General features: G+C 50.9%; 1 protein-coding gene across 4 annotated transcripts in view; it reads left to right on the top strand.

The window, feature by feature from the left end:
- RPRD1A (regulation of nuclear pre-mRNA domain containing 1A) overlaps positions 1 to 26,911 on the top strand; it is a 50,808-nt gene that overhangs the window by 584 nt on the left and 23,313 nt on the right. Inside the window, exons 2-7 of one of the 4 annotated variants that reach the window (XM_029053945.2) lie at positions 15,880 to 16,009; positions 17,093 to 17,199; positions 17,303 to 17,400; positions 18,954 to 19,080; positions 19,190 to 19,365; positions 19,941 to 20,025. In XM_029053945.2, coding sequence (XP_028909778.1) covers positions 15,880 to 16,009; positions 17,093 to 17,199; positions 17,303 to 17,400; positions 18,954 to 19,080; positions 19,190 to 19,365; positions 19,941 to 19,985 — 683 coding nt within the window. In that variant the 3' untranslated portion in view covers positions 19,986 to 20,025. Of the gene's footprint in view, positions 1 to 14,388; positions 14,485 to 15,879; positions 16,010 to 17,092; positions 17,200 to 17,302; positions 17,401 to 18,953; positions 19,081 to 19,189; positions 20,026 to 26,911 lie in introns of those variants that run through there. The other 3 variants (XM_029053946.2, XM_029053944.2, XM_029053943.2) reach the window with 3 other exon arrangements.

The following is a 26,911-nucleotide window of genomic DNA, read 5'->3' as shown; positions in this document are numbered from 1 at the left end:
TTCATCCATCCCTCTGTTCTGAGCGCCTGCCCTGTGCTTCCCCCTTCCCCCCTCATTCATTCATTCATCCGCCCCTCTGTACTAAGCGCCTACGCTGTGCTTCCCCCTTCCCCCCCATTCATTCATTCATCCGCCCCTCTGTACTAAGCACCTGCTCTGTGCTTCCCCCCGTCCCCCCCACTCATTCATTCAGCATTCATTCATCCACCCCTATGGACTAAGCTCCTACTCTGTGCTTCCCCCTCACCCCTCATTCATTTATTCGTTCACCATTCATTCATCCACCCCTATGTACCGAACGCCTACTCTGTGCTCCCCCCCCCCCATTCATTCGTCATTCATTTATCTGTCCCCCTGTACTAAGCGCCTACTCAGTGCTTCCCCCCCATTCATTCATTCATTCACCCACCCCATGTACTAAGCGCTTACTCTGTGCTTCCCCCTCCCCCCCATTCCTTCATCCGCCCCTCTGTATTAAGCGCCTATCTGTACTTCTCCCCTCCCTCCCGTTCATTCATTCATTCATTCGTTCATTCACCCGCCCCCTCCGTATTAAGCGCCTAGCCTGTGCAGAGCCCCGTGCTGAGCGCCCCGGGGCCGGACCCCACCGCCAGGCCCGGCCCACCCCTTGCCCGTCTTCTTCCCCACCTCCCCGGCCGCCCGATGGATCGACTGTGGGATCGTGTCTTCATTTTTCTGATGGGGTCTGGCCCGCGGTCCGTCGGGATAACGGTTTCCGTTAAGCCCTTCCTAGGTGGCAGGCGCCGCTCTGACCTCTGACCCGTCGCCGGGCAGGGAGTCTGTTGCCGGATCGGACGGTCCAAGCGCCCGGCGCGGGGCCCTGCACAGAGTAGGCGCTCAATGGATACGATCGGATGAACGGACGGCAGTCAGCACGTGGGGCTCACAGCCTCGATCCCCATTTGACGGACGAGGGGGAGAAGGTACCGAAAATCGTGACGACGTTGATAACGAGGGTGTTTTCCTTCATTCGGAAGTGTTCGTTGAGCGCTCGCTGTGTGCGGGGCACCGTGCCGAGCGCTTGGGACGTACAGTTCGGCAACAGATAGAGACCATCCCCGCCCGCCGACGGGCTCGCGGTCTAATCGGGGGAGACGGACGGACGGACGGACGGACGACGAGACAACTTAATCACGATAAATAGTATTTAAGCACTTACTATGCGCCGGGCACTGCACTGAGCGCCGGGGTGGATTCAGGCAAATCGGATTGGACGCGGCCCCCGTCCCACGTGGGGCTCGCGGGCTCAGCCCCCATTTTACAGAGGAGGGAACCGAGGCACGGAGGAGTAAAAGTGACGGAGAAGTAAAGCGAAGGGGCTTGCCCAGGCTCACACAGCGGGCAAGTGGCGGAGGCGGGATTAGAACCCATGACGGGCGCTCTAGCCGCTACGCCGTAATGCTGCCTCACCCTGTGCTAGGCACTCCAGTCTCACACAGCAGGCAAGTGGCCGAAGCGAGATTAGAACCCGTGACCGGCGCTCTAGCCACGACGCCATACTGCTTACCTGTGCGCTACGCACTCCGGTCATAGCGATAATATTTACTAAGCGCTTACTTTGTGAAGAGCACTGGGCCAAAGGCTGGGAGGGAATACACACGAGAAGGAGACCCGGGCCCCATCCCCGGGGGCGGGGGGGAACCGCGAAGCGCTGGGACAGATCCGAGCAGACCGGGTTGGCCACAGCGCAGTCAGGGTATTTATTGAGCGCTTCCTGTGTGCGGGGCGCTGTATTGAGCGCCTGGGAAAGTTCACTGCGGCAATAAACAGTGACATGCCCTGCTCACAAGGAACTCACAGTCTAGAGGGCGGGGAGACACATATCAAGACAAATAAATAAAATTACAAATAAGTACATCAGTGTTTTGGGGCCGGGAGCCCCCCTCCTTCCCCTACACACTCCCCAGATGAGGCTCACGATCTCAATCCCCATTTTTCAGACGAGGGACCCGAGGCACAGAGAAGTGAGGCGACGGCAGACGAGTGGCGGAGTCCGGGATTAGAACCCAGGACTTCGGATGCCCGGGCTTTTTCCAGTAGGCCACGCCCGCTTCCCCTTGTGGGTCGATTGACATCTCAGCCCCCCCCCCTCCCCCCCCCCCCCCCGGTCTCTTTCATTAATTCATTCAATAGGATTTATTGAGCGCTTACTATGTGCAGAGCACCGTACTGAGCGCTTGGAATGGACAATTGGGCAACAGAGAGAGACCATCCCTGCCCGTTGACGGGCTCACGGTCTGATCGGGGGAGACGGACAAAAACAAGACGACTTAATCGCAGGAAATAGAATCGAATAAACGGGCACCCCGTTAACAAAATAAATAGTCTCCCAGTGGAAGGCAGTGCCAGCCGACCCCCAGAGGAACCAGGAGTCCCGAGTCCCTGGGATTTCAAAGGCAAGCAGCTTATTGTTATTAATAGCAATAGCGGCGATGACGATAATTCCGACCGATCACGGTAACGGCGTGTAATATCGCGCTTCTCCGCGGTGAATTGCGGATCTGTAAACGGTGCGACCCCGGAGAAGGGATTGCAGGGATGCGCGGGGACCTGACCCGCAAGCGTTAGGCTAGCGCTAGGCGGGGCCCGTATGTGTCCCGTTTTCAAAATGACCAGCTCCTGGGGAGCCCTAAAAACAATAATCGGGGGCTTTGGGAACCAAACCCGTGCCAAAAAACCAACCAGAACACTCCAGGGGAAGGTTGGTTCATAGCAGATGTTCCGTCACCCTGTCGGTCGGGGCCAGAGATACTTGTTGAAAATAATCGACGGAAAATCGCAGCCCGAGAAGCCCCCTCTGGACCTTTTACGGGCCCGCGGCGGTGTGAGGAGGGGGTCGCTCCGGTTCTGCATCCGTTGTGTAGAAACAGGGTCGACTCGGCCGACCGGGGCACGTTTTCACGAACGGTCGTCTTTATTCCCGTAGGACGTTTGTCGGCGGGGGCGGCGCCGTTATTCCCACGGTGCGGCGGCGAGGGAAGCGTTCCCGTTTTGATTTTTCCTCCCGGCGTTCGACTCCGTGGTTCTTTAAACAGTAATGGAGAGTGGTCACCGAAAAGAGTTCAGTCCTGCGCCGTAAGAGACTCCCTTACCCGTTCTGACGTTAGGGGGATGTTCTTAAATGAGGCGTTTCAAAACGGCAGCGAAAGGAACGGGGACGGAAGCGAATGGGAACTCTTACGTCCACTCGCGGGGCCGTCCCGGACGCCGGGGTCTCTGGTCCGTTGTCGTTTGACAGGAGGATGTTCAGCGTGGCTCATTTCGACACCGGCCAGCTTGGCGACCGACACGCTCTGCGCCTCGCTCTCGAATTGGCCGTACAATCGGATACGGGTTCGACACCCGGGCCGGGATGTACATCCTTCCCTACCTCTCGAGCTGTAGTCTTCGAGGTTAGAATCCACTTCTTGCCCCTTTCAAAGGCAACCGAGCGCAGTAGCGTCCGGTTAAGTTAATGGGTTAATTTAATTCATCAGTGGGTTAAATTAATCATTTCGACCCCCGTCTGCTCCTCTCCCCCTTCCAAAATCCACGTTGCTTGCGGCTGGAAGACTTCCCGGAGCTGGCTTTAGTGGGGAGCTGAAAATTTCATCTTAGTCTCCCCCCCCTCTCGTCGGAGAAGACCCCTGAGCCCATCAGGGCCCCCTCCACATGCCTGCTGGGTCCCCAGCGGCTTCTGACGGACCTCCGTTGGCCTCTCAGATAGATTTAGGAAGCGGTCGGTCGATGAGTGACATTTATTGAGCGCAAGGAGGGGAACGCTGTTGGGAGACCACAATAGAATAAGGAGACGGGATTTTCCCCGGCCTCAGGGAGCGTTGAGTTTTGCCGGGGTGGCAGACGTGAAAACAGATTACACGTACAGGAAGCGACCTTAAAGGTGGATTCGTTCGTTCAGTAGTATTTATTGAGCGCTTACTATGTGCAGAGCGCTGTACTAAGCGCTTGGAATGGACAGATCGGTAAGATAGAGACAGTCCCTGCCCTTTGACGGGCTTACGGTCTGATCGGGGGAGAATTTTACCTAGGTGGATATTTACAGGCGTGCTGTCGGGGTGGGTGGGTTACCTAAATTCTGTTGGGGCGAGGACGGGCGCGAAGGACGGGCCACTTTAGGTTTTTCCCGTATCCCGAAATGTCTCCGCCGCCCGGTCTCCCGAGCTCCCGCCGGTTCTCTGCTTCTTCGGGACCGGACTGGGTTTTCCCCGCCGGATTTGGAAATCGTGGGGGGCGAGGGGGTGGTCACCGTTCGCGAAGGCAGTGAGCTGGTGCACATACGACAGACTCCCCCGGGCTCCCGCTCGTCCACGGAGACCGCCGGCCTGCCCGGGCCCCTTCACGTAGGCAGGACCCGGGTCCACGCTAGATGGGGGGACGGAGCTGCGATCAAGGCCGATTCATTCCGAAGTCTCCACTGAGCGCTTACTAGGTGCAGAGCACTGCTCGCTCCTCGTCAAACTCTAGCCGGCTGCTGGCGAGAGGATTTCCCGAGAGTCGGAATGGCGGTATCTAAGTGCCGGCTACGGGCCCGGTAAGCGCCGGGGTAGGTAATGATAATAATAACGATAACGTTGGTATTTGTTAAGCGCTTACTATGTGCCGAGCACTGTTCTGAGCGCTGGGGTAGACACAGGGGAATCAGGTTGTCCCACGTGGGGCTCACGGTCTTCCTCCCCATTTTGCAGATGAGGGAACTGAGGCACCGAGAGGTTAAGTGACTTGCCCAGAGTCACACGGCTGACAAGTGGCAGAGCTGGGATTCGAACCCATGACCTCTGACTCCAAAGACTCTTTGCACCGAGCCACGCCGCTTCTCATAAGCACAGATAGAAGATGACCGGGTCGCACGTGGGGCTCGGTGTGAGAGGGAGGGGGAACGGGGATTGGGTGCCTCTTTTGCGGATGAGGGAACTGAGGTCCAGAGGAGGAAAGCGGCGGAGCCGCGTCCGGAAGGCAGATCCTCCGGCTCCCAGCCCCGCGCTCTTTCCGCCGGCCTCCCCGGCGTCGCCTCTCGCCGCGTGACTGGAGTTCACGGTCCGACCGCCCCCGTGCCCGCTGAAACTTTCCTTTGGCTCTCCCCGCCCGGATTCTGGCGTTCGTAGCCGGGGCCGGCGGGTCAGATCGGTCCAATATTAGGAGGCAGTGGACGCCCGGCGTGGCCTAGCCAACCGTAGGGCCCGTGCCCGTCCCGCAGCAGCCCGCCGGGGGGTACGGGAAGCCTCGTCTCCCTCCCGGTCGGCCCCGGGTGGGCTGGGGGTCAGTTTGGGTCAGAGAGGGTGCGTTTGGAGGCGGACCTGGCCCGTGAGGCGGAGGGATCTGAACCCAAGCGGCTGGGTTCGGCCTGCCCCCCGGGGATTGGCGTTCTCTCTCCTCTGCGGCCCGCTCACTTGCTGGCCCGGATCAACCGCGGGCGTGGGGCGCGGCGGACCGAAACGCGTGTGGCGATACGAGCGGGATCCCGGCTGCTACCAGGTCGGAGCCCGTTAGCTTAAAAGGAGCGCCGACCCCCTTTAAGGGGCTCGGCCCCGCTGCCCGGAAAATCATAAAAGTGAAGTTGGTGAGGGCCGGGCCCGGAATTTTCCTAGGCTTCGTAGCTCGGACCGAGCCCGGCGTGACTTTGGGGAGAGTGGCCAGGTTCCCTCCCCGGCACCGTTAGGACCTGGGAGTCCCGGAGTATCTAGTCGGGCTTTTATTTACTTAGTCATTCATTCAGTAGTATTTATTGAGCGCTTACTAGGTGCAGAGCACTGTACCGAGCGCTCGGACTGGGCAATTCGGCAACGGATAGAGACGATCCCTGCCCGTCGACGGGCTCACGGTCCAATCGGGGGAGGCGGACGGACGAGAACAAGACGACGTCATCACGATAAATAGAATCAAGGGGGAGTACACCTCATTAACAAAATAAGTAGGTTTTAGTCAAAAATCTATACACATGAGCACAGGGCTGAGGGGAGGGGAATGGAGGGAGGGAGGAGCAGAAGGAAAAGGGGGAAAGGGGGTTTAGCCGAGGGCAGGTGAAGGGGGGGGGGATGTATACGGACAAGCACGCACGCTTGCGTGCACACAGATCTGGACCGCGGCCTCAGCGGCTGAACCAGGTGTGTGCGGTCATTTCCACCGCTCTCCGTTCCATCCCCGTGTTCGCACCAGTTTTTCCCAAGGTGACTGTCAGTGGCAAGTCAGCGACACAGAGGAAAGGCGCGTTTTGAGGGAAGCTGTTGTGAAAAGCCGCGGTTTCCGCCCGGAATCCGCAAGGCGGAGAAACGTTAGCAAGCAGAGTTCCTCCGGGGCCGAGGGACGCGTCTTCGGAGCCGTCAACGCCCCCTCCCCGCCCAGAAGTCAGTCGGTCGATGAATCGGTCGTACGTATCGAGGTCCGATGGCGTTTGTAACCGAGGCCCTGTCCGTTTTACCCTACGGTTACTTAGGGGGTCCTCGAGGCGGCCCGGGAGTCGGTGGGACGTAAGGGATTGTTTGAATAAGTTAAAGTGTCCAAGAAAGCCAAACTCCATTTATTTGCTTCACTGGACCGGTCCGGACCTAATTGAATTAGCTTCTCGGCTTTTTTTTTTTTTTTTTTTTCCTCGCAGGCTCCAAGATTTTATTGTCTGTGAGGCTTTGATGACGAGATTATGGGTCATGAAATTTCCAAGATGATTTTAACGTTGTGAGGACAGAATTGGTTTAAATGCTGTGAAAGTGCTTTGGAAATAAAGCGCTTTATGAGGTCAGAGTAAAACCCAACACCTGCGCAGAGTCCTGCGGGTCGGGCAACCCGGGCTCTTTTCCCCGGGTACTGTGGATTTCTCGTGGTGGCGGAGGGGCCGGGGAACAGTGGGGTGACTTCGAAGGGGGTGGTCAAGGTCCCCCAGACTCGTTGAGGGGACCTTAAGCCTTGGCCTTAATTATAATAATATATATAACGATATAACAGTAATAATAACAATATTATTATTGGCATTTCAGATAATGATGTCGGTATCTGTTAGACGCTTACCGTGTGCAGAGCACCGTTCTAAGCGCCGGGGGAGATACAGGGTCATCAGGTTGTCCCCCGTGAGGCTCACAGTTAATCCCCATTTTACAGATGAGGCCCAGTGAAGTGACTTGCCCACAGTCCCGCAGCCGCCGAGTGGCAGAGCCGGGATTCGAACCCCTGCCCGGGCTCTTTCCACCGAGCCACGCCGCTTCGCTGGGGATCTTCCGCCCCATCCGTCTTGCAGGCTCCAGGGATCGACGTCCCGGCCCTAGAGAGTTCCCGGGGGCCTCGGCGGATCCTACGGAGGGCGGAGACCAACTCCCTAAAGAGCCAGGAGAGGCGGCCGGAGCCCCTGGGGAGGAAGAAGGAGGGGGAGGATTCCTGTCTCGGGAGCCGGAGGTTGCAACTCTCACCCTCCCCCGGAGTGGCAAGGCTGTAGAAGGAAAGAGACGTTCGCGGATCCCGGCCGGCCCGGGCCACCCTTGTCGTGAGGGGCGGCCGGAGGGGATTTTTAGAGTGCGGAGCAGACACAGAGTCCGTTGATTTTTCTCCCCTCTACTTGGCTGGGGGCGGGCGGTTTCTCCTCTGATCCTGGCTCTGCCTGCTGGGTGACCTTGGGTAAGTCACTGAACGCTAATAACGACTGTAGGATTTACGTACCTCCTGTATGGGGAAGCAGCGTGGCTCAGTGGAAGGAGCCCGGGCTTCGGAGTCAGGGCTTCATGGGTTCGACTCCCGGGCTCTGCCACTCGTCAGCTGTGTGACTGTGGGCGAGTCACTTCCCTTCCCTGTGCCTCCGTTCCCTCATCTGTAAAATGGGGATTAACCGTGAGCCTCCCGTGGGACAACCCGGATACCCTGTATCTCCCCCAGCGCTTAGAACAGTGCTCTCTGCACATAGGAAGCGCTTAACAGATACCAACATTATTATTATGCGGATACAGGTTGAACAGGTGGAACCCAGGCCCTGTCCCCCATGAGGCTCACGCTGTAAACCGAGAGAAGGGGTTTAGAAATGGGAATTCTTAGCTATTCGTAGCTATTTTGAAATGGGAATTCCCATTTTTGGAGTAGAGGAAATCGAGGCCCAGAGAAGTTAAGTGACCTGCCCGGTGTCAGACAGCAAGGAAGCGGCAGAGTGAAGATTATTATTAATAATAATAATGGCATTTGTCGAGTCCTTACTGTGTGCCACACACTGTATCCCGACTCTGCCACTTGTCAGCTGTGTGACTGTGGGCAAGTCACTTAACTTCTCTGGGCCTCGGTGACCTCATCTGTAAAAGGGGGATTCAGACTGTGAGCCTCACGTGGGACAACCGGATGACCCTGTCTACCCCAGCGCTTAGAACAGTGCTCGGCACATAGTAAGCGCCTAACAAATACCAACGTCATTATTCTTAGGAAGCGCCGGGGTGGACACAAGCAAATCGGAGTGGACACGGTCCCTGTCGCACAGGTCTCAATCCCCATTTTACAGATGAGGTCACCGAGGCCCAGAGAAGTGAAGTAACTTGCTCGGAGTCACCCAGCAGGCAAGTGGCGGAGTTGGGATTAGAACCCGGGTCCTCTGACTCCCGGGCCAGTGTTTTTTCCACCAGACCACACTACTCTTTTGGTTATGAACAGCCCTTTGTCGTTATGCTTTAGGCTTCCACTCTGCCACTGAGTCGTTATTGAGAGGGGAGGGGAGTGTCCTCAGTTTGCTTCTTGTGTGCCTATAGTTTTGTTTTTTTCAGTTCAGACATTTGATTGTAGCTACACGAATCTGTTGTTTTTCGAGCGAGAGCATATTCAAGGAGTACTGTGTTGAAACGTTTTGGGCCGAGGGGCCGAGTCATCTCTTTAACCAGTATCGCCTTTTTTTTCTTTCCTCGTAAGCTATCCTGGGCGTCCGTTCTCGATCTCTTCCGAGAACGACAAGCAGTACGTTCCGTTAAAGATGATCCTTAAAAATAGCGTATTCCTCCGAATCCGCGGCCCGGGGTCGCTTTAAAAATAGTGACCTAAACGACGACGGTACATTTCCAGATAATTGCCAAACCAGAGCCTTTCGCCGGGGGAAAAAGAAGCATCCGGGCATCTGCGTTAAGTTTGCCGGGGAGCTCCGCGTCAGCGGCCGGTCAGATCCCTGCCACTTTTATTGCGGTTGCTCAAGCGATCCTCCACCCGATCGCACTTCTTTCAGAGGTTCGGTTTATCTGCTTTTTCACGCCGAGCGGTAAGTCAGAGCGGGTGTGTGTTCGTTCGCTCCACCTGCCTAGGTCCGGGTGCAGGATCTGGGCCCGCCTGTTTCCCGTGAGAGGTGTGGGGCTGGGGAGAGGGGCAAGAATAAAGATGGTGATATGAGCGGGAGGGAGAGGAAAACATAAAAATACCTGCAGATGGTTGAGTAATATTTTAAATAGCTGATTTTAGTAATAATATGTATTTGTAAACGCTGGCTGTGTCCAGCCCAGCATTTAGTACAGAAGCGCTTAGCAGAGGCCATTTTAAAAGATGTGTTGGTGCAAGGTTTTCAGCTACCAGTTGCTATAAACGTCACAATAATAATGAAAAAAGGTTGTCAATCTTGAGCGTGAGGTAAATATTAAAATTGGAAGGGACTTTTGAGGGTAGAGTGTCTTTCCGTTGTAAAGGATCGTGTTTATGGAGGGGACGGGTCTGCTGGGTCGTCTTAATTCCGGGGGTCGTCTTGAGTTGGAAGCGAAAGGGCTGCGGCGGGATGAATTTCCCCGAACGGCCCTGGGACTTGGGAGCCTTGGGGGCTTCCTGTAATGAGTCGGTGGGGGGAGAGGGAGGTCTCCCGTCTTCATACAAAATAGGGGAAAGAAAAAGAATCTGTATTACTGTTGGAGCAAATAGGAGGGCAGAAAGCCGGTCTTTGCCCCTCCCTTCCCCTCCTTCCCCCTTCCACCCCCCTTTCAGAGACTACGTGCAGGGCGACACCTTACACTCTACAGCAGAGACTGATGAGGTTGCTACTCACTGGTCTCCCCCCAATTAAGCCTTGAAGGGCAATAGTTAGAGGGAAGGAAGCGTAGCAACCTCTTGTTCTAAGAGGTTTCTTTTCCCTCTACTCCTTGGACTCCATCTTGGGAAAGAGGAGATGTAACGGGGGGGGGGGCCGTGTGCGTGGTCGGGGGTGAGAGAGAGAAAGAGATCTTTCACGTGACAGTTAAAATGGTCAGGATGAAGGTTTAAACCCAACAAATGAAATCCTCATTAGGATTTAAAATAATAATGCATTTTGTCGTATCCCTCGTTCTATCAAACGACTTCTCCAGTTGAAGAGCCGCAAGCAAATAACGGTCCAGGCTGGAAATCCCAAACCCCAGCTTTAGTTTCCCATTCTCGAGTCTGCCGTTCCATGGACTTTTCTCTGGAAACGTTTTTTTTATCGAATTGTAAGCGTAGGTTTAGGTGATTGCACTTGAAGTTTGTTTTTAGGGTGTTTGGGGGGGGGGGAAATGCTTTTGCATTTTCTGAAGGTATTGCAGACTTTCCACTTTATGGGAAATGATAGCCATTGCCGTCTGCCTGCTTATTTTGTTCTATTGCTGTCTTACTGAAAATATGTGTTAAAATTGTGATGGATTTATTCCTGCACTCGGTTGGCCGTGTGCGACGCCTTTACTGCGCAACTATTCCCATAAACACTGTTAAATTCTTAAATTGTGGAAATAATTCAGAGTTTCTCAGTACTCGTTCTACCGTGGGATTGAAGTAAAAAATGTCGTCTTTGTGGGCTGTGCCAAAAAATAAAAAAGACCACGTGTTCAACGGAACGCATTCACTCGGACGGCATTAAAAATGCTGAAATACATGGGGCCCTTTTTTGAGGAATTTGGTTGAGAGGAAACTGGAGTTTCGCTGATGGTGCTGAAAATTTAAATGCGACACAAGACTGAAAAATGTTTGTTTGGGGGTTTTTTGTAAACCTCTTACTGTTCTCCATATTGATTTGTCATTCTAGACAATTAACCCTCTATGGCGCTTTGTAAAGGTACATTTTTTAATAACATTTGTTAAACGCTTAGTATGTAACAGACACCGGACTAAGCTCTGGGGCAAATACAGGCTAATCAGGTCGGACAATGTCCGTGTCCCGCGTGGGTTCACCTTCCCATTTTACAGATGAGGTAAGATGAGGCCGGAGAAGAGAAGCGACTGGCCCACGGTCTCACAACAGACAAGCGGCAGAGCCGGGATTAAGGCTGTGAGCCCTGTGTGGGACTGGTATAGTGTCCAACCATGTTACCTGCTGTCTACCGCGGTGTTTGGTACACTGCCTGGCCCTAATAAGCGCTTAACAAATACTGCGGTTATTATTATTATTAATATTATTAGCCCAGGTCCTCCGACTCCCAGGCCCATACTCCTTCCGTTAGGCCATACGGTTTCTCTGTTTCTCTCCAAGACTCTGAAGTAAGGGAACCACAGATAATTTTTGCCAGTGTGGGAAAGGCTGGGAATCAGGAGGTTCCCTACGAATTATGAAGGCCGTGGCAGGGCCATCCTTTCAGAGGCCGGGAAAGGGGACGACTTGGCAAAGTTCGCAGAGTTAGGCAGCGATGGAGTGGAAGCCGGGCTCTGACTCCCCGGTATCGTCGGCTCTTTCGTCACCCCGTCGGTGGTTTAGTAAATATCGGCATCGCCATTTACGGTCTGAGCCCCCCTCCCGGACATCCCCTCTTCCACATTTTGATTTCAAGCAGAATGTATTTTTTTTTCTTTTTTTGGCCAACCTGGACCTGGGAAGTGATTGTCTTGGTAATAACAACAATAAAATCGTGGCATTTGTTAAGCGCCGGGGTGCGTACGAACAGATCGGGTTGGACACAGTCCCTACCCCGCGTGGGGCTCACAGTCCTAACCCCCATTTTACAGCTGAGGGAACTGAGGCACAGGGAAGTGAAGTGGCTTGCGCAAGATCCTATAGGAGACATGTGGCAGAGGCGGGATTAGAACCCGGGCCCATGTTTTATCCACCACGTCATCCTGCTTATCTAATATTTGCAGAGTGAGAGTGCAGGTTTTTTTTAAATGATATTTGTTAACCACGTCTGTGCCACACACTCTTCTAAGTGCTCAGGTACCCACAAGACTCAGGTCGTCTGATGCCCAGGCTTTTTCCAGTAACTCAGGTTGCTTCTGTGTTTCTAAACTAAGCTGGTGTGGGCAGTGAATGTGTCCTACCAACTCTGTTGTACTGCGCTCTTCCAAGCCCGTAGAACGGTGCTCTGCACGCAGTAAGTGCTCAGTAAATACCATTGAGTGATTGCTGTTGTGCTTTAGTTTTCTGTCTTTATGAAATTCTTTTGTACTTAGCAAAGTATCTCTCCCTGAGCACATCATGTGCAAAAGTCAGATTTAAGAAAATATAAAAATACCCTTGCTCCCGGTCTTAAAGTTTAAGTATCTTATTGTTTAACTTTTTTAAAAAGGTCTTTAGCCTTAATGACGTATGCCTCGACGTGAAGTATTCCCCTCCTGTCTGTCGTGACTTTTCCGTGGCTGATATTGTGCTGTCCTGTAGCGTCATATTAATTATTTTTAGTCAGAGCTTCAGAGACCCAAGTTGTTTTTGGTTTTTTCCTCATGTAGTGAAAATTCCCTAGGTAGAACCGTTCACTGAAATCTAAAGCGCCTGGGATGCGTGCCTTTAAATATCTAGATTTTGATTCTGGGATTTTTTTTTTTTCATTATTGAATGTACTTTCCAGGCTTTATTTTATTACTTCTGGTAGATGCCAAATTTTTCTGGATAACGTGTCTAACTCTTTTATAGTCTACTGATTCAACTACTTATTACAGTGCCCTGCACACAGTAAGAGCTCAATAATACGATTCATGTGTGTTTGTTAAGCACTTATTTTGGTAAACACGGGGCAAAGCCCTGGGGTAGATAAAACAAAAGCAGTTCAAGCACAGTTTGTGTCCCCCTTGGGGCTCGCAGCCTAAAGAGGGGAGAGAACAGGTATTTAATCACCATGTTACAGATGAGGATATCGAGACACAGAAATGTTAGGTGACTTGCCCAAGTTCACACAGCAGGCAAGTGGCGGAACCAGGATTGGAAAGCTGGTCACCGAAGTCCTCGGCGCTAAGCCGCGCTGCTCCTGGAGGCTGCGTGTGAGCGAACAGTCTATCGAATGTTTCTTTTGAGCATTTACAGTGTGCAGAGCGTTTCCTAAGTGCTTGGGAGAGGGCAGTCGATGTAACAGAGTCGGTAGATACGCTCCCTGCCCAGAAGGAGCTTAGATATTCATTTTGCTCTCGAGCAAATTTAGCTGGTTTTTAATCTCCCCAGAAGCTAATTTAGCATTTGTCCTGAATCTTTTTTTTTCATTCCAGTATTTAGTTAGTTCTTATTTTCCACTCTCCGCACATTTCCAGGACAAAGTTTTCATGCCTCGTCATTAAAATTGTGATTTGAATTAATGATCAGTTAGCCCCAATCGAATAAATTGTTTCCCTAATCACCTTCTTGCTGTTCGTCGTGGTCTTAACGCATATAATTCCCCAGGCTGGTAGATACAGGCTTCATTTTCAGAGGGTGGAGGGATTTCTTTTAAAGTAATCCCAAACAGCAAATGTTTATGGCGTAGAGATCGATTCTCCCTTGTACAGTAGCATCCTCTCACCGGCTCTCACATCAGTGGAGAGGTTCAAAGTCCCTCTCGGGATTTTTGGATTGTGTTTGTTCCGTTATTGTGTCAGATTGACTCTTCTGTCTAACCTTTGGAAACTCTGCATCTCTAGGGAGATGTCTGGGCCGGATGGGAGTTTGGCAGAATTTTCAGGAACTAAGGATCACCAAAGTGCCCGATAATAATTAGAATCTATGGTGTGCGTTGGTTTTCCCTAGGTAGATCAGCCGTCTTTAATCTTTACTCGTTAAATAGAGCATTTTCTGGGAGTCCGCTAAGATTAGACCACATGGGAAGCCACAGTCCTGGATGAAGGGCAGAACCCAGGGATTGATGTGGAATACACGTTTTTTTGGAGAGGCCTTTCGATGGATGGTATCTATTGAGCGCGTATTCGGGGCTGAGCACTGTACTGAACGCTTGGGAGGGTAGAGTACAAGGGAATTAGCAGGGAAGTTCCCCACCCATCGCCCACGAGGAGCTTACAGTCCTTCCTTTTCAGAACAGCCGCTCTCAGGCATTGGATTTGCAGTGAAACAGTTACCCGGTGGATTTTTCAGATCTGCACAAGGCGCTGCCCGATGAGGCTGAAGCCGAAGCGCTTTCCCACCGTCCTCATCGGTGGTACTTGTGAGCGCTTACCGCGTGCGGAGCACCGGACTGAGCGCCTAGGGGTGGATATTACACAGAGTTAGCAGGCAGGGTCCCTGCCCATAATGAGCTACGGTCGTCGGTGCGTACGTCCCCTGATAATGAGAGACGATGAAGATAAAGACCAATTTTACGAGGATTTGGACACAGTCACCGCGGGACTATCAACATTGGACAGGTTAGAAGCAGCCTGGCTCAGTGGAAAGAACCTGGGCTTGGGAGTCAGAGGTCGTGGGTTCCAATCCCGGCTCCGCCACTTGTCTGCTGTGTCACCTTGGGCAAGTCACTTCTCTGGGCCTCAGTTACCCCGTCTGCAAAAATGGGGATTAAAAAATGTGAGCCCCACGTGGGACAATCTGATTATCCTGTATCTCCCCCAGCGCTTAGGACGGTGCTCTACACATAGTAAGCGCTTAACAAATACCATTATTATTACTTCCAGTGGGCGATTTGAGTGACCATCAATACTACTGCCAGCCAAAAAAAACAGTGAGAAATTCATCCAGGTTGCCTCGGTGCTGTCAGCGCTTGTGTTTTCTTTTTATGCTAACAGGGTGTCCTTTTTTATTCACCCATCTGCTCATCCATTCTCTTCTCATTTTGTGTGTCTTCCTTCCCCATGAGAACGTAAACTCCTTGAAGTCAGAGATTGTGTTTGGAGTGCGTTGTTGTAACCTTTCTCTGTTGTACTGTCCTAAACTCTTAGTCCAGCGTGCTTCTCACTCAGTAGGTGCTAACACTCCTTTGAGTCCTTCAGAATTTGAAAATGACGGGAAGCAGCCTGGCTTTAGTGGCAAGAGCACGGGCTGGAGAGGCAGAGGTTGTGGGTTCTAATCCCGGCGCTGCCCCTTGTCTGCTGTGTGCCCTTGAGCAAGTCACTTCTGTGCCTCAGTTCCCTCATCTCTAAAATGGAGATTAAGACTGTGAGCCCCACCTGGGACAACCTGATTACCTTGTATCTACCGCAGTGCTTGGCACATAGCGCTTAGCAAACGCCATCATAATAATAGCGATTTTGTCACGTAACGGTGCAGACCCGTGATTTTACCGGGTTATGGCTGGAACCCTCGAGACGGTAAATTGAGCCTACTCCGTCATCTGGGGAGCCAGTTTTGAAAGGCGGGTGTGGTTATTCATTTTAATAAGAGTGGTGTGCGGGGTTGTTTTTAAAGCAGTCAGTAATCCGAGGGTTGAAATAAAATTGTTTTCCCGGGACACTTCAAAATATCTCGGGCCCAGCGGCTACCGAGTCACGATAGTTAACGGTGCCTATCGTAGCGTGCAGTAGAAATGGTAGATAATCAATTGATCGAGCAGTTCAAGACATCTCCCGGGGTGCTGGTAGAATTCTGCCAATTATCTAGATTTGAATATGTGCTTTGAGACTTACCGGTGAATAAAAATGGGAGTAAAATGAATTTTTGTATTTTTAAACACGTCTTTCTTGCCATTTCTATATCTTATCGCGTGTCGAAGGGCAGCGCGACCAGATTACACTACAGATTTATTGGGAAAAGGAATGCCTTACCGTAACTTTGTGTGTCTGCATCATTTTCCTTTCTGTGTTTTTTAGCCAAACCAAACAGGAAGCTGACGTTTCTGTATCTAGCCAATGATGTCATTCAGAACAGCAAAAGGAAAGGGCCTGAGTTTACAAAAGATTTCGCACCAGTCATAGTGGAAGCTTTTAAGCACGTTTCAAGGTATGGTAGTCTGTTATGTGATCGTGAGTTCTTTTTGCCATTCGAGTCTCTCTTATGCTTTTAGGATTATCTTCTCCAGGTTGCTCACTTGAGTGGGGTCCGAGAAGCCCTATCCATTAAAATCCCCTTTCAGATTGTTACAAAGGGTGGGTTTATTTTTTTTCGAGGCCGGCGCTAACTGTGGAAGATACTTGGAGCGGAGCCATTAATTCCCATTAATTCCAAGTGAAAGACCTCTCCCAGGTGTTCAGGTTTCATTTTTGTAGTTTGAACGACGCAAGAAAACTGCTTTGCTCTTAAGGGCGGTTGAAAGCTTCCTTAACAAAGATTCAGTAATAGTTTATGTCTCGCACAGTTTAGTATCAAGGTATTGAAGTTGGTAAAACAGTGACAGGTCTGTCAGCTGGTCTGGTTTGTAGGATGAGCGTGGTTTTTGTCCCACGTGCCTCTTCGGAGAATTTAGTTTATCCACATAGATGGGAGATATCTCTCTCTCTATAGTGTTGCCCTCACCCCCACCAGCATTGTTAGAGGAAGCTGTAAATTCCCACTGTCGGGTTGCTTTTATCTACATTTCCATAATGTTCCCATACCTTTACAGAGAAGAAAAGGCACAAGTGGACCCAAACCAACTAAGCAAATCCAAGCCAAACAATCTGAAGGGCCGCGGGGGAGGACTTTGCCGTGCGGGTCTTCGTAACTTTGTATCGTCACCCACCGGTAACAGGGAAAATTCCGTTACAGTGAAATTCTCAGGGTGTCCAAACCATTTGATTGCACCTCATTTGAATGTAATGGACTCTGGAGCAGCTTCCTCCAATCCTGCTCTCCAACTCCAGGGGCCCGGGCCCTTCTCCGACTAGGTGGGAGGCCTGCAAGTCTGACCTCTTTCTCTCTCCGTTGTCCTGTGTTTCTCCCACTTCAATCCCCAGGGAAACCTCCCATTGGGTTCTTTCACTGAGCCACACCAGTTTGGAGGTTCAGTTCCGAATACCGTGGATTATATTTTAAAACCATTTTCCCACCTCCAAGCCCCCGCGTGTTATTTCGTGAGGCTCTGATGACTTCTTTTCTCCCCTCCAGTGAGACCGATGAGAACTGTAAGAAGCACCTCGGAAGAGTGCTCTCTATTTGGGAAGAAAGGTCCGTTTATGAAAACGATGTATTGGAACAGCTTAGGCATGCACTTTGTAAGTACTGTGTGGATTCTTTTCCTCTGACGCCTCTTGATTTCCCCCACTCCCCACCCCAGTCCTCCTTGCCCTGACTTTTTCGTTTTCTTTTAACTCTAAGATGGCGAGAAGAAGTCTAGGAAGCGCGTGTATGAACAGATAAAGGTGGATGAGAATGAGAACTGCTCCGCTCTGGGCTCCCCAAGTGATCCTCCACAGGTAGAAATGATATCCTCTCCCTTCTAAAATTAATCTCACTCTTTTCGGCTTCAAGTTACTCATCCTGTACTAGGCTTTCCGGACTAGCTCCGTTTTTCATTGGGTTTTGACATTGCTTCAGTGAAGGGCGGTTATAGCCAACGAAGAGTCATTTGAGTTACGTCCAAGTGAACGTTTGGGAATCGCCTTTGACGCCCCGTTAAATAGGAGTAGTTTTAGTATCTGAATAAAAATTGAATATAAGTGCAGATTATCTTTGCCTAAATGCCACTTAGCTTCTTGGAAAAGAAAGCGCTCAAATGGGTCTCTTGCGGGTTCCGGTCATTCACATATGTAGCATTAGAGTAGATTGTGCTTCATGAGAGTTTTTTGGATGCACTAAAACGAAAGCTCTACTCTTCTTCCCCCCGCGTCCTCGCATTTCACGAAGAACGTTGATTCTGAGTGCTTTTTAAACATTTTAATAGACGCCCCACGGGGCTGAGGAGCAAGGCGGGAAAGCTGGGGAGAGTTGGTGACGGGAGGTTAGCAGTGAGGGTCCTGGCCGACCCCTCCCTCAGCCCTTCCGCCGTGACTCAGGGAGTGCAGCGGGTCAGTTCTACTCGGTCGGGCACTCCCGACGCGTGCGCCGGAGGTTCTCGTAGCCAGTGAACACCCTGGCCGTCTTACGTCGATTGAGGGCCTTATCGATACGGTGGGGAACCTAGCAGGTGAAGTAACTTAGCTGCCGACGTCTTGGAAAAAATAGACTCTCACCTAGAGAAAGAATAAGTAGGAGAGCCGCACTGCCGTTGTGTAAGGTGGGTGTTTTTGGTGGGTTGGAAATTGTGAGTATGGAAGTCATTCGGGTAGTCCGGTCCGTCAGCTGATTTTTATTTAACGCCTAGAGCCAGAAGGAACTAAATGTCTCCTAGCAGTGTTGGACCATAACATATGAGATGCTAAAATGTGAACAACCACCGTTTCAGCCTTAAGTCAGACCAGTCACACTTTCCGTCCCTGTTCGGGAGAAACGGCCGTGCCGTCAGGTAGCAGCGTAAATATTTGAGTTTTGAGGCGACAGAACGTAGAGACTCAGTTCTCAAAGGAATGTAGTATAGACGTATGCCTAGTGAATTTTAGGAGGACGCTTTTGACGTGGTAACGTTACATCCCTAAAGACCGTTAGGAAATAAACGAAAAGCTTCCTAGCAGATTGCCCCCAAGACTGTGGTTTTTCTTTCCTCCTTAGGAAGATTGTTTTCAAAGATTGTTCTTTGAAAACCCCACAAAGACATCTACTGCCTTGGCGGCTGCTCCTGCTCCTCTCCTCTGGACCCCATTGGAGGGATGGGAGGAGAGCCAGGGTCAGCAGTAAATACCTCTTCCTCCCAGACTTTTGGAATTTCCTAGATGATTGGAGAATGTACAAAGTAAAATTCATCAACTGTTCTGAAATGGCTAATAGCCTAGAATCCACATGGAGACCCGGTCGGGGTCGGGGGGAGAGGGACGGGACACGGTTTCGGGGGTCAGTGTCGTTTCATTTGGTTTCCAACGGTGGGCTCTTTCAGACCACAGATCTCACCAGAGCCTTGCAAGAACTAGAAAACGCAGCCTCTAGCGACGCGGCCGTTCATCAGAGGATAGCGTCGTTGCCCGTTGAGGTCCAGGATGTTTCTCTCCTAAATAAAATCACAGGTGAGGAAGGCGAAAGCACGATTCGGCTTGGGGGGGGGTGGGGGGGAAGGGGAGAGGACTTGGTCTTTAATGCATCGCTCTATTTCTCTGCCCTGCGCTTCCGTTCTAGATAAAGAATCCGGCGAACAGCTCTCTAAGATGGTAGAAGATGCGTGCATGCTGCTGGCGGATTACAATGGCAGGTTGGCAGCAGAAATAGATGATAGGAAGCAGCTAATTCGCATGCTCTCAGATTTTCTCCGGTGTCAAAAAGAAGTCCTTGCAGAGAAAGAACATAAACTAGAAGTGCGTAACCCTTTGGTTTTTAGTCCTTGTTCATTAAATTCCTTTCTTCGACATCCCTCTTTGCTACGTAACTCTCTCAGATTGGTAATGTTCTCTATTTCTGTGCCTTTTACCTTTTATTTACCCCCAGAGCCTTTGACCGGCCTTTGAAAGCGGGAAGCATCTCGGTTGCCTGGGAGAAATGGTTTCTGTTAGGTGGGACCTAATTCAGCAGCTCCGTAGCCTCATATTTGCAGGATGTTTTCGGATCTTCTTGTAGGATTGCTCAGCTGAAGACTTTAGAAGCGGGCAGCTCATTTTGATTGGGAGGACTCGTTTGTCAGTTTCATTTCTGTGACCGACCCCCTGGTTAACAGTCAGACGATGCCGTGTTCATTTGTTTATTTATTTATTAACGGAGCGCTTCCGACAGAGTTCGACCATTTAAATCGAGCACTGTGACTCAGACTGTACGTTAATCCCACTGTTGCTTCTGTTCTGTCGTTAACAGCAGTAAGGGTGGTAAGTAGTGCGTGACATGCTCAGCGTTTGCCTCTAATGTGGTCTCTTTAACGATTATCTAGCTTCTGTTACAGGTGGTGGACTCGGACGTATCCTCTATTGGCGTCAACATCCTTTAGCACTCCCGTCCTGCTAAAAATAAACGAACTCAAACTCCTGTATCGTCTCATGTTTTTAAAAAAGACTGAAGAAAAATATTTTTCGTTCCTTCATTTTATACAGCTCCTTCCCTCACTTACCTTTCACCTTCCCAAGAAACCTCTAACTTGGCGGGAAATTAGGCGAGAGACAGAGAGCGCCGGATTTTTATGTTAGACGAAAGAGAAACCTCCAGGAGAAACTGGGCCGGTCATTCAGGACGTCAGTCCAGTTTCTTTACGGAGGGGTGTCTCTCTCTCTCGTCTGATGTGAAAATGAAACTTTGTCAGGTGGGGTTGGTCCTCGGCGTCTTGTAGCTGAACAAAACCGAGGCTTCTTTTGGTTTCAGAAATACTCCGCAGAGTAAGCATTCCGAAGAACATTAAGCAAGTCCAGTTAAGAGTCATCTTTCGGTTTTAAAGTATGTTGTTTAAGTTGCTAAGAGGATCTTTTTTGGGGTGGGCAGGGGTTGTTTAAGACCACACTTTATAGAAGCAGTAGTAACCACTGGCATCCTTGCCGTTATAGAACTTGAACTGATTCCTTACTTCCCTCATCAGCGATGCCTACCTGGGCGATAAGAACCTCTCTCCATTCCCGTGGGTGGTGTTCAACCAGTGAACGCCAAACCTGAGTGAATTAGAGGAGCGTCTTCAGGCCAGAGGCAGCCGTGCCCTCTGGAGACGCGGGTGGGGAGGGGACTGTGTTTTATCCAGCTGCTTTTATCCTGCCACGAGGGCACACCCATCTTTCACCGGCGGGCAACTTTCCTCCCCTCGTAAAGGAGCCACAGAAGCAGGATTCCTCTTTCTTCAAAGCTGCCTGGGCCCAAACCCCTCGTTCAGCAAAGAGCCACCCGGCATCTTTAGGTCCGAGGCCTTGAACTCTGAGCTCGAGGGGGAGGTCGCGGAAGAACCCGGTTAAATTCAGTTTTGCAGGTGGCAACTAGTGTTGCGTGCCGCCCATTTGAATTTGTCTCCAAAAAACCCCCAGAAGGTCTTTGAGAGTACAGTAGTTGATTTCTCGGCGGCCGCGTTACGGTCACTGGATTCCGCAGAGACTGAGTGAACGTGGAGCGTTGAGCTGTCTGAAGTGGAAAACGATGAAGGCCAAAACGGCATATAGCCACCTTAGTTTCCCGCTGCCGTTAGGCACGTTTCCGGTGCGCGATTTCTCAAATTCGGGTTAGGCGAGGATCGAGACTTTTGAGTTTTGCTAGGGGAGAAGGCCAATTAAGTAAGGTATTTTACTTAGTGTTTCTTTAGTTTTTCTTGTGATGATTTGGTTGGAGAGAAGGATGTTGAACACGAGGCAGATTTTTCCGAGTCTTTGGCCGTTTCTGTTTGGGAGTTAAAATTCAGTATCCTGCAGCAGATCCTCCTTGGCAATCTAGGTTTTCCAGAATATTTCCAGTGAGATGAAAAACACCGTTTTCTTCTAGCGTTCTGTTGCATAGCTCACTGCTGCTGTCAGCTTGCGAAGCGTTTCAGGGCTGCGTTTTTTAGTACCTGGTAATTCTGGGAGGGAGGTGAGGTTGATAATCCTCTTATTATTAATAGCACGTAGAATGAGAACAGATTGTTGACTGTGAGAAGACTGGACACTACCTGTCTGCGGCTCTTTTTCTTTCTTGAGACTCTTTGTCCTTTAAAGAGCAGGACCCCAGAGGGGAAACCAGAAATCACCTGTTCGATGCCCTTTTGGAGCAGTGTCATTCTTCAATCAATTCATCGTATTTATTGAGCGCTTACCGTGTGCGGAGCACTGTTCTCGGCGCTTGGGACAGAACAGTATGATAGTCGGTAGGCACATTCCCTGCCCGCAGTGAGCTCACGGTCTAGACGGAGAGTCTTCACTTTTGTACCGTGCATCGATGATGTCCTCTGGTCCGTCCAGTTGCCTTTGGGTCCGTAGGATAAAGCCAGAATTGGGATTTTTTTCTGCCTTCTGCAGGGTCGGGCAGAAAAGGAAGTTCAAAAGGTAGTTTCCCACCCAGTTAGAAAAAGGGTGTCGCTAATGCGCTTGACGTGACAGATGTTGACGTCACGTCAGATGATGATGTCCAGCGAGCTGCTTTTGAGAAAGAAACACTGGTCACCATTTGGCGGCGAGGGCGTTCGGCGCCGTCGGAGACGGTTTCAGATCATCCACGGAGCCGGGACCGCCTGCAGCACATCCAGCCTGATGGGATGGGGTGCTGGGGTTCACCCAGGTCAAGGAGGAGTAGCTAGAAAGTGGAGCGGTGCCGCCAAAAGGATCAGGGATCGTGGCGACGATGCTAATGGTTCGGAGTCTTCATCAATTCTAGGAAGCCAAGGTTCCTCCCATCAGGTCACGGTTCTGTGCTTTCAGAAATAGGGAGAGCACGGTGGGTGCTGTGCGGTCAATTGCAAAAAGTGCATATGAGATTTTAAAATCAGCTGGGCCCCTGGGCCCCGATCTGTAGTGCTGTTGTTTAAGAGTGCGGTTTGGAAACGGTCGGTCACGATTATCAGGCGCCTCCCTGAAGCTGTTAGTCGAATATGAAAGCGACAGTATTAGGGCGGTCTTTAAAAACTAATCGTGGAATCTTATCTAATGGATTCCCCCCCCCCCCCCCGCCCTCCATAAAATCATTTGCCAGTATCTAAGGGCAGGTGAAACGTGGATTCGGGAAAGAACCTGTGAGTTTTGGAATTAAGTGGATGAATCGAGAGACTGTGAGATTGTGATCTGTAGCGGCATTTAGCAGAGCTCTGTCAGGGGTGGGCATATTGGTTCTGAACCTGCCCCTTTGATTTCGCGGCGTTGTCCCCCCAAGTGTCGGCACGTACCCTCGGGGAAGGGGACTGTGGTATGGCCGGGATTCAGTGCCCATCTAGAAGCTTCTCCCCTTGGTGACGCGTCACAGCTTGCCGGGTGAAAACCCTTCCCGGAGGCTCTGAGAGCGTTTTAGACTTTAACGTCGGCGGTGGCTTCACCGAGGGATTAAGCCCCAAGACTGAATCTAGATCTTTCGGAGTCAAAGCAACGCAGAGATCCCCAAAACCGGTTGCCCGGCCTCTGTCTCCGGAAGAACCTTCTCGAGGACGCGCCCACCCCTTTCCCCCCCAACCTCAGCCGGTCTGCTTGCTCTGTTTATTGGCTGTGCTCCGCTCGGTTTGGTCTGGCAGAATGGCCCGAGGCTTCCTTCTCTCCTGGGAGAGTTGGGGGAGGCGGGGTCGACGGCAGTTAAACCTCTGGCGGGCCGCTCCCTTCCTGCCTTTTCACTCGATAGGCAGTCCCAGGCAAACAGCGGTCTGCTCACTCTCCCCCGCAAGAAGGCTTTCTGCCCTGGGGAATCGTCTGTTTTCAGAGGACAAAGTGGCACAAAGAGGGTGGGATTGGGAAGAGAGAGATACCAAAGGTAGTAAGCGCTCGGGGGAGTGCAGGACAGCAGAGTTGGCGGGGACACGTTTCCTGCCCACGGCAATCTAGAGGGGGATGCAGAATATTCACGAAAGAAAAATTGGGTGGAAAGGTGAAGAGGGGTGGCTCAGACGTGAGAAGAGGCACGGTAGCGGAATAGTAGTAATAGATGTACAGTTGGCTCGGGTATTCCAAGAAGACATCACTGAAGGGGAAAGTAATGGTAGTAAATGCCATGGGAAGCAGCGTGGCTTAGTGGCAAGAGCACGGGCCTAGGAGGCGGGCCTGTCCTCTGATCCCGGCCCTGCCACGCGTGTGCCCCATGACCGTGGGCGGGTCACTTCTCCGTGTCCGTTTCCTCAACTGTAAAATGGGGATTCAGTTCTTAGATCGTGAGCTCCACGTGCGACGGGGTCTGCGTCCGACCTGATGGACTTGCGTGTACCCTAGGGGTTAGGACAGTGTTGCCGTATAGGGACGCTTTAACAAATAACGTTTTTAAAAAAGGCTCCCTTCGCCTTCTTCATCGCTCTGCCACTTGTCAGCTGTGTGACTGTGGGCAGGTCACTTCACTTCTCTGTGCCTCAGTTACCTCATCAGTGAAATAGAGGTTAAGATTGTGAGCCTCACGTGGGACAACCCGATTACCCTGTATCTACCCCAGCGCTTAGAACAGTGCTCTGCCCATAGTAAGCGCTTAACAGATACCAACATTGTCGCTTCCAAACTGACTTCTGTTCCTCCCTTTCCACTCTCGTTCCCTCCGTCCCTCCCACAGCGCGTTAATATATCCCCTGTGGTCAGGAAGGTGAGGAAACAGCCCGGCCTAGCGGAAAGAGCTTGGGCTTGGGAGTCAGAGGACCTGCCGGTCGTGTGCTCAGCGATCTTGGATAAGTCGCTTAACTTCCCCGTTCCTCACTGCCCTCATCTGTAAAATGGGGATTCAACCTATCTTACTGACTGAGCGCCTACTGTGTTGCAGAGCACTGTACTAAATGTTTAAGAAATGGACTGTCACTAGCCGTGCTCCTTCCTTAGGCTGTCAACCCCAGGTGGGACCTGATTCTCTTGTATCTACCCCAGCACGTAGTACAGTGCTGGGCACATAGTAAGCGCTTAACAAATGCCACTGTTGTTATTATGGGAAATCGTTGGCAACAGTATTATTTCAGGAACATTAAGAGAAGGCGTCCTCAACTGCAGCGGTTTAAAAGCAGGCAGCTCCCCGCTTCCCCCCCATATTTTGGATGCGTTCAGAAATGATAGTGAGGAAGTGTACTGTGCACCCTAAGTAGGAAAAGTAGGTCCCTCCTCGACGGCACCTCCCGCTGAAGGTAAAGGTCGCAGTGCTGGCTCTCCCAGGGGAAGCGTGGCTCCAGGCCTGCTGCTTCGGGGCCCGCTTGGCCCCAGCCATCAGAGCTGGTCTTTTCCGTCAGACTTGTGGCCAGACTACAATTGGGTTTCCTCGTTGTCGGCGGGGAAAGTACAGTCAGTTAATGAGGGAATCTATTTAGCGCTTGCCGTGAGCCAAGCGCTGGAATAGATAGAAAAGAATCGGGTAAGACTGTCCCAGTCCTACCAGGGACTCCTAGACTAGGGAGTAGGACATAAATCTTATCTCCCCATTGTGTGAGGAAACTGAGGCACAGAGGGGTTAAGTACGTTTTCATTGTCCTGGGGAATGATTGCAGGAAGAGTCCGAATGGTAAAGATGAATCGTTTTGGGGTGCTTACTGTGTCAAGAGCACCGTAGCTTGGGAGAGTACATTCCTACGGAATTAGCAGACGCGGTCTCCGCCCATAACGATTTTACAGTCTAAAGGACGCGGTGGCCGCTCAGATGCCGTTGGGTGAATAAACGATAGCCTCTATAAATTTAACAGTTTCAGCTCCCCCCTCGTGAAGCCGGACAAGATGGACGCGTGCGTTTGCGTTGCCTTCCCTCTCTCCTGTCCAAGTTTCTGAGAGAGTGTGAATGAGCGGGGAATTGACCAAAAGACAGAGATCAAGCGCGGAAGACTAAAGGCTGGGATAATCCCTCCCTCCGGAATTACTTGAGCGTTACCATAATCAGAACTATTGCTGGAATAAGCCGGTTTTCCCTTGACCTCAGAAGATTCCCCTCTTGATCGTAAATCATACTAGTTCTCGGCTTTAGAATTCACTTTAGAGATGGGTGAATTTACATTTGTCACTTTATTCCCGCAAGAATCATTCGGTCATTTATTGAGCACTTATTTTGTGCAAAGCACTGTGTTAATAGTTTAGGAGGGTACAACAATGTATAGGACACATTTCTCTGCGTACAAGGAGTTTACAGACTAAGGGATTGAACCTTGAATGGTAAAACATTCATGTGTCTTAATGAACCATGGTGATAGAGGAGAGTATAAACAAAAATTTAAAAAATGACGCATGTGCCTTTTAAGAAAGTAACGTGATGTGGAGATTTAATAGAGCTAAATAGGCAGTGGAATAAAAGAGTGAACATTGGGAAGTTGTGAATATAGTGAAGCAATTACAGTGAATCATAAAGTCTCTGATATAATTTTTCCTCCTCTCTGCCCTTTTTGAGGAGGCAACATGGTGTAGTGTGTGACTGTGGGCGAGTCACTTCACTTCTCTGTGCCTCAGTTCCCTCATCTGTAAAATGGGGATGAAGACTGTGAGCCCCAAGTGGGACAACCTGATGACCCTGTTATCTCCCCCAGCGCTTAGAACAGTGCTCTGCCCATAGTAAGCGCTTAACAAATGCCAACATTATTATAGTGGAAAGAGCATACGATTAGTGAGTCAGGAGCCAGGCTGTGTAATCCTTGGGCAAGTCGTCCCCTGGAACTTCAGTTTCTTAAAATGGCCTCCCCTCCCCGCCTTAGATTGTGAACTCCATGTGGACTGTCTTAGTGGAAAGAACATGGGCCTTAGAGGCAGAGGACCTGAGTCCCGATCCAGATTTTGCCGCTTACCTGCCGTGAGGCCTCGGGCGAGTCATTTGAGTGAACTGTCACTCATCTGCAAAATGGGGATTCGCTACCTGTTCTCCCTCCTGCTTAGCCTGCGAGCCCCATGTGGGACGTGATTATCTTGTACCTACTTCAGTTCTCGGTACATAGTAAGGGCTTAACAAACACCACAATTATTATTATTGTCATTATTAACTGATTACAGGATTTAAACCTACATCTTAAGCTTCAGAAACTTTCGTGTTCTCTATTACACTATATTCTAGTAAGGTCAGCTGAATAAGCTATCGGGCCCATACCCCGAAAATGTTGGTTTATATCCTTCCCGTACTACGTCGCGCTTACAACCACCTTAGTCATATTATCTAGTCTATTTCTGCCGGGGATTGATTAGAGAACCCCCTGCAGATGAGATAAAGGAAGCAGCACGGTCACTTATTTGCTGAAGCTGGATTGGGTTAATGAGTTAATTTCTCTATGCTTCAGCGACCTCATCTGTATAACGGGTATTAAGACGGTGAGCCCCGAGCCGATATCACACTTCCTCCAAGTGTTCT

This window comes from Ornithorhynchus anatinus, chromosome X3 (genome assembly GCF_004115215.2).
Source record: "Ornithorhynchus anatinus isolate Pmale09 chromosome X3, mOrnAna1.pri.v4, whole genome shotgun sequence".
NCBI lineage: Eukaryota > Metazoa > Chordata > Mammalia > Monotremata > Ornithorhynchidae > Ornithorhynchus > Ornithorhynchus anatinus.
The sequence above is the reverse complement of the archived record's forward strand: the minus strand, read 5'-3'. Positions and strand labels throughout refer to the sequence as shown.